Genomic DNA, 12837 nt, shown 5'->3' with positions numbered 1-12837 from the left:
CGACGGAGAAGGAGAAGGAAGGCGCCGAGCAGACGGAGACGGCCTCGGAGGCGTGCGCGGCGGAGAGCTACATGACCATGATGGAGCAGCAGACGGCGGTGTGCTCCGGCGGCGGCGGCGGCCGAGGCGGCCGAGGCGTGGACGCCTGCATCCAGAAGAACATCTCCTTCGACGGGAAGCCCGGCACGCCCACCGGGTGGAACGGGGGCTTCGGGGAGATCTTCTCCCTGAGAGACCAGCTGAAGCAGGCGGAGGAGAGGGCGCAGCAGGTCCAGAGGGAGGTAGGAGCAGGCACGGTGCGATGCAATGGAGAGAGAGATACCGCCGTCACGGTGGTCGGGCTGTTGTTGTTTCCCTGGCCTTAATCCGTCCTGCCGTAGAGTCATTCATGTGCAGCCGTCGGTACTCTTGGTATCGGGATTGTAATGGACTTTTTCTCTTCACCAATATTGAATAGTGTTCCACTTTTTAAATGATTCCTAATAAATAAATATGTAGATATATTTTTAAAAGAAGACTATTGATTGGATAACACGTCTCAATATGACTATGTCGATAAGCAGAAGGTAAGGGGGGGGATTGACCAGTGTGTTGTTACGTTGTCGTAGTGCGACGGTCTGAAGACGGAGCTGCGGGAGCTGCAGGTGCTCTATGACAGCAGCCAGCAGGAGAAGGCGGAGCTAGAGGCGGAGCTTCAGCACTGCAAGGCGGAGCTGGAGAAACTGTCGCACGGAGCTCAGGTGGGGGCCTCGTGATAGGCTGGCCATTATGCACCAGCCAATGAGAGCGCCGTGTGGGAAGGAAAAATATGAATTTTATATAAAGAAAGATAAGAATTTAATATGAAGAATGAAGAATTGATTGGTTATAATACGCTTGTCTTTTGAATCCCCAATGTGGCTTTCGTATCTCTTGCGGTCGCCAGCACATTCCGAAAATAGGATAACTTAAAATGTTTAATCAAGGATTGAATTCCTTATATGGGATATTAACTCTCGAAATTCTATGCACACTCTCTTTTTAAACGCTGTATTATACTCTCAGCACAATAATACAATTTGCAGACTACTTTCAGTATCACAAATATTGAACATAAGCGTGTCAAAAGCACATCATTTTATAATTACGTGTATACCTAAAACAAAGTAAGCAGCAAACAGAAAAACAAAGAGTTCAATACAAATACAATGACAAAGGTCCTGTGCTACAAATGGAATAAACAAATATGCCACTTCATGCGCGTGCCGACACTCTTGTAACACCCTTCCGGCGGGTGCAGGAGGTGGTCCACCCCGGTGTCTCTGGGTCCTCCGTTCTGTGTTCTAACCTCATGCGAGCTGACTGGGGCGACGCTCTCTCTGACCCTGTCAGCCCGTGTGAGGCTGTGTGTTCCTCTAAAGACTGTTCCTCCTCTCAGTCTGTCTGTGTTCCTGCTCCTGTTAGACAAACCGTTGAACAGTGTCCTTAGCCCCCCCCAAAAAAAAAGAAAAAAACCTGTTTCTGCAAGTGCCTTTTTAAGGAGAGATTGCAAAACACAAATGCAGTCGAAGCTGTGTTTTAATTTTTAACAGAAGAGGCCGTTGTGCGGTTAAAATCTCATCATTAAACGACGACGTCTGTCTTGTATGGCGATAAAGAAAACAGAGCTCTCTCTCTCGCTGCACTAGATAAGCAGATACCTGTCAGGTTTTCTTTTTTTCTTCCCTACGAGGCCTGCTGAGCTGTCTTCTGCCTTGTGTCAAAGCCGTCTGCCCGTCTCTGTGTCCAGTGCGGTCCCTGTTATCTCCATGTCTATGTCCACTCAGCCAGGCAAACGCGCTTGTCAGTTCAACTACGGCTAATCACACACATCAGACCCCAAAAAAAGTAAAAAAGAGGAAGAGATAAACGAGAGAGAGTTGCGACGCACTATTCAATCAGCGCTCCGTGAATTAATTTGAGATACGTGTTGCTGAACAATAATTGCTTTGTTTGCTTTTTTTCCCTAATCAATGTATACAGGACTGTGTATGCGTTGGAAAAAAACTCATGAGAGATATGCTCATGTATGCGCACTGTGACATTAACTGCCTTAATGTTGCCGTTTCCCCCTTTATTCACTTATTTAATCTCCTCTTATTGGTCCTTGTTTATTTCTGTAGTGAATTGTTAGCACATTTCACTCTGCAATTTCCGCCTGTGCCAGCCATACACAACGTTATCAGTGTTTTTTAAACTAGTTCATCCAATTTATTTCCTTTATTTAATTACCTCTTCCAATAGTCTGTTTGTGCTGCCGTCCGACACCCTCCCTCCACTTGTGTTTTGGTTATTTATTTTGGTGATTTTCATTCGGGTCATTTCCATAGCTTTATTCCATTCACATGTTCACTCCCTCCATCTCCATTGTCTCTGTGTTTGTTTCGTCTGTGTTTTGTTTCTCCCCTTCCTCACAGAGCTTCACCCACCCGTCTGAGCACCCTGTTCTCTCCGTCCCCTTCATAGGACTGATTGTAATAGTGGCTGTGATTTGGTGCTGGCTGTCGGAGCTGGCGTCCCAGAGGGCGAGGTAGGAGAGCAGCTTATCTCCAACACGCCACATACGTATTCCACACCATGGACCCCCTGTCACAGACACACAGCCCACAGTGTCGACGGGCACAATAAGGAAGTGCAGGCCTAATACCCAGGCGCTGCGGGATTAAGGGGAATCTTTCAGGGAACATCTGTCCAGGGATGGGCAGAAAATAGATACTGCGGTACAAAGGTAAAATTGGGTTTTTCCCCGCATGGACGATGGAAAGACGGACAGGTGGGCAGTTTGACAAATGGCCCAGTGATAGCAAAGTCCTTGATTTATTATTTTCTTAGTTCAACGTAATAAATACATCATAATATTCAGACGCATAGAATAATAATCGGCCCGCCGTAACTCTGTCGCTGCCTCGAGGCTTCATGTCACGGCGCCTCTCTTCATGTCTCTTCTCCTTCCTCCAGGGGGGTGAGGTGAGTTTGAACGCCATCTTGACGGCGGGGGCGGCGGGGCAGCGGCGGGGCAGCTGTGCTGATGGCGACCGGACTGTGGAGAGCCACGCCCCGTGGTTAAACACAAGAGCGTCAGTCTGCTTCAGCCCCCCCCCCCCTCATCCCCCAGCCCCCCCCCCCCCCCCCCCATCCCCCAGCCCCCCCCCCTCCTCTCCTCGACTTCTTATGTCTGTAAATAGATTGGGATGGATTGGACGTTGTCGAGAGCAAGACTCTTCCCCTGCGAAACCAACGACTGGAGAGCGTCGACGGGATGATGTTTGAAGTAGGGAGCGTTCACCCTGCAATCGCCCCGGATGAAAGCCAACCACTCCGTCTCAGTAGCGGTGAGCTGTGCAAACAGACAGATGGGCCCACAAGGCCTAAGCACCGAGCAGCGCCAAGCTACGCAGAACCATGTTTGATGTTCCTGCCGCCCCATGTTTAGCAGTTTCCACGCATCTTACCCCGTCTCTTCTTTGGGTGTTATTCTAACTCTTATCTAGTTCTGACGACGGGATCCAACGCTGGTTCTGATGACGAATGTGGTGTACTCTATGGTTCTCAATGTATTTAATCCTTATTTATTTTTTGATTTGTTCTTTGTTGATTGTCTATTGTTGCAATGACCATCATAGGTTTTAGCCTGTAATGCACTGAACATGACTGTTGTACAGAAGCCCTTCAAAGAGTGTAAGTTTTGGTAAACGGAATAGCTTTTATGAATGTTTGGAAGCCCCTACATTATTCCATTTATTCTAGGTTTGATTAACTGATTTGCCCACAATGCAACATGCCTGAATGATTTAGTTTGTGTTTGTACCGATCCTTTGATTGGTCAAATGCAGCACAATGTGTGTGTCCATGTTTCAAACAGTGGCAGCTTGGTCCCTCTTGGCGTTAATGACAGTTTAAATAATTATTGTCGTAGCTGATTATGTAGGAACCTGGCAATTACTACTGTGGTCATTTTATCCCTGTTTTTGAAATCTGAAAGCAATGTCACTTCCTGTACAGAAAATGACTAAATGTAGTCGACTACAATTAAATTACAGCAATGCTGAACATAACACTGTCATAACATAACAATGAACTCTCACATCAATTATGATTCCCGGAAAAATTCTACACGTAGTAAACCAATATAAATGCACAATTGCAACCTCAAAGACGGATAAATCCTGATTTCAAAGATAAATCAACTACAAACGCTATGATATTATACATTATTCATTGAATCATTCATTGATCATTGAAAAGAATATCACCAACGGTTATCTCTGATTGCCTGAAAAATATCCATCAAAGGAGTCAGTATTCATCTTGCTAGAGAACGGGTCGACCCAGACCCGGTCAGCTCTTAGTTCCGGTACTCAGACCTGCGTTTGTCTGTCGGTTACCCAGGAGGCTTGGAAGGTTCCCAGCATGTGTTTGATTTACTATACGGTACACAGCTCTTAGCCTTTGCTACTCCGCCCAAATGCCGCATGGCATCGCCCACCTCTCCTCCACCCTCCACCCCTTCTCTCTCTGACCTTACTGAAGGTCTCTCACTGATTGATATTCAACGAAAACTAAAAGCCCAGCAGGTAAACATAAAAAAAAAAACCTCAATAAAACCCAAAACAAACGGTATCAAATCTGTGTGCCTGGGGAAAGTACCCAAAGGGAGTCGGCCCAACAGCCTCAGAACCCCAGTATACAATCACCTCGAAGGAAATCCATTCCCCACCATCATTCACTTTGAACCGTTCACAATTTACCTGGTGAATATGGATCTCCCAGCATCTGTTTTTTAAAGCTCCGGGCTTCTCCGCACAGTCTGACGTAACCTATTTGCAAACATTTTGGATTTTGAGCTATCCTTTGGAACCCTTTTTTTCATCTTTGCGCATGACAGATGTTTGATCTCAAAAGTGAAAGTTCAGCCAAGCGGCTCTTTTTTTTAATGTCAACTTGAAATTGAATTGCCTGCCTTTTTTTTTTTGTTGTGGCTGTAGAATAATGACCTTCAAATGGATGCTGTTTCCAGGTAGTTCGCGGTACAGAGTCGGAGAAGGAGCATGGGATGTTTTCTCGTGGTCAGGTTCCCGTGGTAACTGTCAGACATGTGCATATGTTGACAGCCTAATCTAGATCAAGACCATGGCCACGGCTGATGAAAGAGATAGGGGTTGGTACATCACTGACAGCATTCAGAAGTAGATCATTCACAGCTAAATAATTAATGTGAGAGTCAGAACTTGGCACGAGTGAAATGTCTTTGGGGGAATATGTAAAAACATTCATATCTATATTGCAGGAGTGCAAAACATTTCTGTTTACATTTCTGTGATTTATTGTAATTAGGTAAAACTGTCTTTTAGAGATGAAAGTGCATGATACAGTACATGACAACAATATCTTATTTAAGTCCAGTTTGATGTTTCTGTTTCTTTGTATTAGATGTATATAGTCCACTCGGATGTGAAATATAGTATATCATTGGAGAGCTATTTCTTCAATCCATTTGTACTAGCGTTGTAAAAAGTGTATTCTATTTTGAGAGAGCGTTGTATATTTGATAGCCGAATAATATGCTATATAAATGTTTATTTATGGTGTACTCATCCACGATAACTATTCATCTACATTACATCAATGTCCGATTGTGGTATGTTCCCTGCATGCATATATATATCATTTTATTGTGCCAGCAACTTCAATGTTAATCTGGTATGGATAGTAGTTTGAAATAAAGTCATATTTTAATTTAGTAAATGTAAAGAAAAAGATGCCCAGTGTTACCAAACCCAAGTTGTTTTTGGTTTGCTATATGTTGCTAATAAGAAAAATATGAACTAAAACTAGCCTTTAACATAGGTTTAAAACATCTTTACCTAATCTTTGTACTGCATCATTACTATAAAGTAAAAGGAATATACGGTAGTTTCAGACCAAAACATATTATCATCAAATGTTTTAGACAAGAATATTACAAAAGTCTTTATTTTATTAAATATGTTTATTACATAGATCTATATTATATTGGAATATTTTGCATGCTTAGAATGTGTAACTTATTCTACATGCGGTGGAATCCCTTACTTTGATGACCTTACTCAAGCTGGAATGATTGTCAATGTTTAAAAATGAATACACTTCACACTAAATCAGTGAGCTTGCAAATGAGGCTCAACTTCCAGTGAATGCAACAGGTCGTTTAACCACTAAAACACAACCGTACTCCACATTACTCCTTTGTTTACTGTAAAACTAATTATCCATCCTTTTCAAGGGGTCGAAGACATTCAATGTTCCTTGGCTTGCCACTCTATCCGCTTATATCGTTGATATGGATAGTGTTGTCGTTCTCAATCTATAGTCGTGGCTATTTTGTTACCTGGAGGTCTATTTTGTAGGACGAATGACTTCAAGAGAATAAATATACCCATTGCCCACACATGATGTCTGGCTTCTTTCTGTTTATGAGTGGTGACCTCACCAGGTCTTACAAAACCTGGGGGGGGGAAAGGGTTAAGGTGACAAGGAACTCCCATTCATGAAGTCCCTAGCAGCCATAGCTGAGTGATGTCGTGTCTGTCACTCTTGGCTTCATATTACTCCTTTTATTTACGACCCGGACTAGGCCACGTCTTAAACTCTGAGCACAGGCAGGGACGCCAGTGGGACTCACCCCCACTAACGGGAACCTCTAAATGACCTCATTACCACCCCCACCGCAGGACTCATAGTTCACTTATTTGGAGCTAATTGTTTGGAAATGTGTTATTTGTCAGCCTGGCATTTGCGCTGCCTACTGGACTGTTCACAATGATAGGCCATAGACAATTTAATGCAAAGTTAAACTCGATTCATTGGATCCCTCCAGTCAGAGCTGTGAATGTCTCTTCTGCTACTGAGGAAGGCTATGTTCATGAATACCAATGATTTGGTTTAGATCCTTCGAATTAAGAGTTAGATTCACTCATTAGCAGTAATAGAATGATTATAATAACAAAACATTGACTATTTCTGTGAATTTGATATTACATTTAGGTCATGTTAGATTATTTATGAATACAAAATAATTTCATAGAAAAAAGGCATTATATTGCCTTCTTAAGGATCTGTGATCATATTTAACAGTGTATTTGATTTATATTAATTAAGCTTGAATAAGTTATATTTGAAGATTGTTGATTGCAGCTGTGTTCAACTCACTACAAGGTCTATTACTGCTACGACTACAACTACTACTACCACTACTAAGTCATACTGCTTTACTACTACTACTACTAATACATAAATACTACTATAATTAAAAAAAAGTGATTTATTTTGTTCACAACATAATTCCCTGTTGGCATACTTCATTTGAGTAGGACTCAAAATAAAACCTGGAACATTCGATATGTTCTTCCTCAGCGCGAGGATCAACGGAGGAAACCCTAGCCCTGTCCCGTCTGGCCGGGGGAATGCTGCGCATGCTCCCCCCCGGTGCGTAACCGCTATTCTTACCTTCGGGCGGCGCGCTGAGGAACGGTCCGCTCCTGCAGTCTGCGCCGTCGTCAGAGCCTTGACATTCGCTGCTGAGTCACAACACCGGGCTGCCATGACAACCTCCTCACCAAGAACCTGGTCACTCACACGCACTGTGATTTCGTGTTTACATGGCGTTTTGACCTACTGAATTGTAATTGCAATTTAGCAGGTCATTTATCTCTCCAGTTTGTTTGTTTTTCATGATATATGAGCATGTTTTAGGGTTTGCTCGACAGGTTATGCGTAACAGGTCTCGATTATTAGGGTTTGAACTCAGAACCATATAGGCTGTGATAGTCAAAGCCCCTGTAACCAATTATAATTGTCTTCATTTGACTGAAATAGTTAATAAGCATATTTTTCGATACAGGTCAGACCTTAATTATGTCTACAAAAGTATTTGGTTGTTGAATAAGACTTTTGAACATATGTTTCGTATTAAACTAGTCATCTAGGAGACACTTTGATCCCAAGTGACTGGGAAGTGAAGTCATTAAGGCATTAAGATAGCGATTAGGCATCTTGCTCAAGGATATCTATAGTTAGGCAGACGTTTGGGGATCACTGGAACCTTCCACACTGCACTCTCTACCCTACTTTATTATAATGAATTCAAAGACACATCTTTTTAATTGGCGTTTAAATTGTGTAAATTCAATTATATATATATATATATATATATATATATATATATATATATATATATATATATATATATATATATATATATATATATATATATATATAGCCTAAATATATTGTACGTCCTGGCACTTAATGTAAACACTTATTTTATGTTGTACGTCCTGGCATTTAAAAATAGTAGCCTACTTATCATTGTGAATCATCTTATCCTATCTTTGTTGTATACGGGGTTAACGTCGCTTTGGATGAAAGTGTCTGTTATATGCCCTAAATGTAGGCCTATGTCTCTCGGCCTAGACCTATGCCATAGGCTCCATTCATATGCGCTATTGTTGTTGCGCAGAATGTCACTGCTCAATGTTAACATCTGGATGTCACATACCGAAGACCTAGCTGACATATCCCCCAGTAGGCATGAGACTAAAACACAGCTGTGACCTTCTTTTGCATCTTGTCAACAACACGGAAAACGCGATCCCTTTTCTCCCAGAGGTGGCAGATAACAGAAAAGCATGAAGTCATATCATAATGACCTCATGTTTCGAGATGTTCTTCCCTTCTCACCTTCTCCTTGCCTGCTCACGCTGCTAGAGCCAAATTTACCAGTATCTGGTCATGTTAACCAATAGTGCCTCACTGCATATAGTTGGTTCAATTCTATTCCACTCAAAGTGTGTAGGCCTACATAGTTGCGACGCAGGCTGATTCTACCACGACACTCGTGTCATCGGCTTGTCTTTGCTCAACTACTTGATCGCCAATCCCGTAAACGGTGGCATGACACATCTACAACAAGAAGTCATGCCCCCCCCCCCCCCCCTGTCACCGAAATAAGCGCGCCTAAAAATAACACGCGCTGTCACAACTGCTGCGCTGAAAGTTTCTGACCAATCGACGCCCCCCATCTTAAAGTCTTGACCAATGCAGAGCCTGATCGGTACGCTAATGGATATGAGAATAGTCTATGATCGTAGTAATGGCATTGTAATATGATAAGTGTGACGGAGTTTGAGGGCCTTTATAAAAACCCTTGCATTGCCCCTTCTTGCCATTCAAGTTTTAAACGAGTTCACCACTCTGCGCTGTTGACCATTGGGAAACAGTTGAAGATCATTCACCTGACCCGAAGCTATTTTCTATCTTATTTTTTCAAACAGCGACATTCTTTTCTCGGGCATGTATTAGGAACCCGCGACTACATTTGTCAAGAGACTGCAATTAAAAAAAAACGGAACAACAGCTGCCCTGCAGATTGTAAACCGGATAATTTAATCCATCACTGACTTGACAGAAGAAGTTTCTTCGCAAATCCACGCGAAAAGTGTCTCGCCTGCTTTTTAAACTCCGCCAAGTTTTTGAACTTTTCCTGGGAGCGCGTTTTTTCTCGTCTGCCTGTCAAAGTTTTCTGTCGCGCGGCGGGGCGCATCATTTCACTACATAGGTCCCCATTCATTCCGGTATAAAAAGTGGACACGGAAACGCCATCATGATGAGCAATAACTACGACGACCAACTGCCTCCACAGTATAGCCAGGAGTTTGGGGACGAAGAGGACGACGAGATGCCGGCCACGGAGAAGGACCTCGCGGAAGACGCGCCGTGGAAGAAGATCCAGCAGAACACTTTCAACCAGGTGGTGCAACGAGCACCTAAAGTGCGTCAGCAAGAACATCAACGACCTCCAGCGGGATTTTGGGCGATGGCTTGAAACTAATTTCCCTCCTGGAGGTCCTGAGTCAGAAGAAATGTACAGAAAGCATCACATCAGGACCTAACTTTCGACAAATGAAACTGGAAAATGTTTCAGTGGCACTTGAGTTCCTGGACAGGGAACATATCAAACTGGTATCAATCGGTAAGTAGTGAAACTAAACTGTGTGTGGTAACAAAGCACGTGTGAGACTATGAGACAATGAACTGGGTTTTGGCTTTAAAGTTCATTGAAATAATCATGCTCATGTTCACATCATTATGATTATAATAAAATATAAAATAACAATAGGAATAATTGAATAAAGCCTGTTATAATAACAAGATAATATACAAATAATAATCAATAATAACTATGATATTTATGTATATCATTTCCGGTATAACTATCATAAAAGCCTTATACATCCCTAATACAAGGTGATTGCTAAACAATTACAGTGCCTAACCTTGTACACTGCATAATCACAAACCCTCCATCATCATTCTCGTCGTCATTCTATTTCCCATCGGCTTGGTAAAGTGCATTGCACTGGGTCAACAGCTCATTGAAAGGTCCTAGTGCAGAGGTGAGAGACTGCAACCCGTGTCAGAGCCGGGGCCGTTCCAGCGTCCACAACTAACCACACGTTAGTAGACCCTGTCGGTGCTGCCGTGACAAAGTGGGCTGGAATTCAGTGGGACTGTGGCTAATGAGAAGAGACACAATCTTGCACGCCTGTTTACAAAAAAGAAGGCGCGCAGGCACACACACACACACACGCACACACACACACACGCACACACACACACACACACACACACAACACACACACACACACACACATACACACACACACACACACACACACACACACACACACACACACACACACACACACACACATATAGAGCACGTGCACACATTGATAACACAGAGATAGTACACGACCACACACAAAGTGCATGCACAAAAACCTGCATACTAACACGCACACACACACACACACACACACACACACACACACACCACACACCACACACACACACACACACACACACACACACACACACACACACACGTACACACACATACACACACATAGATGCCCATTTCCACACCTCTTAATCAAGTGACTGAAGGTCACTGGTGTCAGGCCAGGAGCCATGGAGCGTGCACGTCCCTGTCTGGGGCCGTGCACGCTCCAAGACAGCCAGCAGCACTTCAACCTCTCCAACGATGGAGACGGATCAGCCCTGCTCCTTGAGGGCGGGGGGGGGGGGGTACCGGGTAGCATGTCAGCGCTCCGCACACACAATGCATGCTGAATGGACCTCCACACTACATTCAGCGCTCTACCTCCACTGTGTGTGCTCAGCGGTTACACAACTGTTACCCATAGGAGCATGGCCGATCCTTACATAATGTAGGCTCCAGCTGCAGTAGATACAGTAGATAGAGGGAGTCTTAAGCTCTGAGTGTGTTCAGCATTCACCTCTCGTTGCTTGTCCCGGGTCGGTGCTATTTTTTAAGGATAGCTGTTTGTGTCCTAACCGAACTGTGACCCTAGATTCAGATTTAGATTTAGTATCTGAGGAAGAGCCTTGGTTTTCTCCCAGGCGTTTTCCCTTCTGCGTTCCTATTGATAATGGATGTAAAGTTTGTAGTGTGAGCTGCATCAGGTGGGGTGGTTGTTGCTGTATTTCTAAGATACTCTAAGTATCACACAGCAGGTAAAGCCAATACATGTAGCTTCCTGAGCACGTTTTTTTTCCTTCTTCTGTTAACTGAGCGAAGAAACAGCACACAAAATGCAAGCGGTCCCTAACAGCATTATGATGTAACTAATGGGTCAATATTGTAGATGGAAGAATTATGACTGCTAATGGAAATCCTGGGCCTTATATTTCATGTGCTCGGAAGGTTATTAAAATTTTCGACAAGAGTAAGTTTCTATTTCGGTGACTGATGACCCTCCCACCCTTGGGTGAAATTCCCGGTATAGCCGAAGCTTTGAGTGCAGTGGGGTGGTGGTGGTGATGGTGGTGGTGGTGGTGGTGGGTGTGGTGGTGGTGGGCGGGAAGGGGGAGATTGTGGCTATGGGAGGGGGGGGGTTGAGGGGGGGGGGGGGGGGGGGTGAGAGTGAGGAGGGGTCGTCAAGGTCACTGTGTGTCTGTGTGTGTGTGGTTGTGTTTACAGTGTTTTTTGTAGTGTTTGTGCTCGGACTTCAGCCCGCAGTGCAGGCATCGTTCTGGGGGAGAGGGAGTGGGGGGTTCGAGTGTGTTCACATTAAGTTGGAGAGTGGGCACCTGCGGCGTGTGTGAGAGTCACCCCTCTGCAGTTGCAGGCTCACTGAAGTAGGAAACACACTCGGGCCACCCGAGATCATTTCGCCACAGCTGCAGCCGGGACACAGAGTTACATTTCTGTCATTTGTTGAGTTCCAATTCTGACTCAAAAATAATATGTTTGTATTCATGTATAGGAGCCAGGTGTTGCTTATTAACTGATCCTATCCATAGACTGATAGTTTGGCAATTACAATATAATCATATACATACAATAATAATTGTAAATGCTTGAAAAGCATCTTGTCTTTTTATTGTAGGATTCATAGAGATAGTCTATATTAGAAATGGGGCGATATCCAATACCAGTACATTGAGTCCTTCCTTTCGTCACAACCAGTCAACCAAACTAAACTTAGCCGCACAACAATCTTTTTGGTGACCAGGGACTATTATGAGAGATTGCTTGACCCAACAGCTGCCCTCTGAGAGGCAGACTGGTGAACCCACACCACTGTCAGACCAGGGACACCTGCCAGGCCCTGTCTCACACTCACACCCACAGCGTACTGGACCAGCCCTCTGCTGACACAGAGAAACACAGCCTCGGTCAAACATCTCTCCCTCTCTCTCTCCTCTCTCTCTCTCTCTCTCTCTCTTCTCTCTCTCTCTCTCTCTCTCTCTCTC

The 12837-nt window shown here is 44.0% G+C and overlaps 2 protein-coding genes across 8 annotated transcripts in view; both read left to right on the top strand.

Annotated features, from left to right (window-relative positions):
* Positions 1-3145, top strand: part of LOC115550547 (coiled-coil domain-containing protein 136) — a 21853-nt gene extending 18708 nt beyond the window's left edge. For 3 of the 7 annotated variants that reach the window (XM_030365669.1, XM_030365670.1, XM_030365673.1), the window contains 4 exons: positions 1-281; positions 609-740; positions 2436-2548; positions 2977-3144. The exon at positions 1-281 is cut by the window's left edge and continues 77 nt beyond it. In XM_030365669.1, coding sequence (XP_030221529.1) covers positions 1-281; positions 609-740; positions 2436-2548; positions 2977-2989 — 539 coding nt within the window. In that variant the 3' untranslated portion in view covers positions 2990-3144. Of the gene's footprint in view, positions 282-608; positions 741-2435; positions 2637-2976 lie in introns of those variants that run through there. The other 4 variants (XM_030365671.1, XM_030365675.1, XR_003977912.1 and 1 more) reach the window with 3 other exon arrangements.
* Positions 3146-9167: 6022 nt separating this feature from the next.
* LOC115550748 (filamin-C-like) overlaps positions 9168-12837 on the top strand; it is a 56605-nt gene continuing 52935 nt past the window's right edge. Inside the window, 3 exon segments of the mRNA XM_030366034.1 lie at positions 9168-9799; positions 9801-9866; positions 9868-10027. Of these exon segments, the coding sequence (XP_030221894.1) occupies positions 9659-9799; positions 9801-9866; positions 9868-10027 (367 nt within the window). The 5' untranslated portion in view covers positions 9168-9658.

The sequence above is a fragment of the Gadus morhua genome, chromosome 9 (assembly GCF_902167405.1).
Source record: "Gadus morhua chromosome 9, gadMor3.0, whole genome shotgun sequence".
NCBI lineage: Eukaryota > Metazoa > Chordata > Actinopteri > Gadiformes > Gadidae > Gadus > Gadus morhua.
The sequence above is the reverse complement of the archived record's forward strand: the minus strand, read 5'-3'. Positions and strand labels throughout refer to the sequence as shown.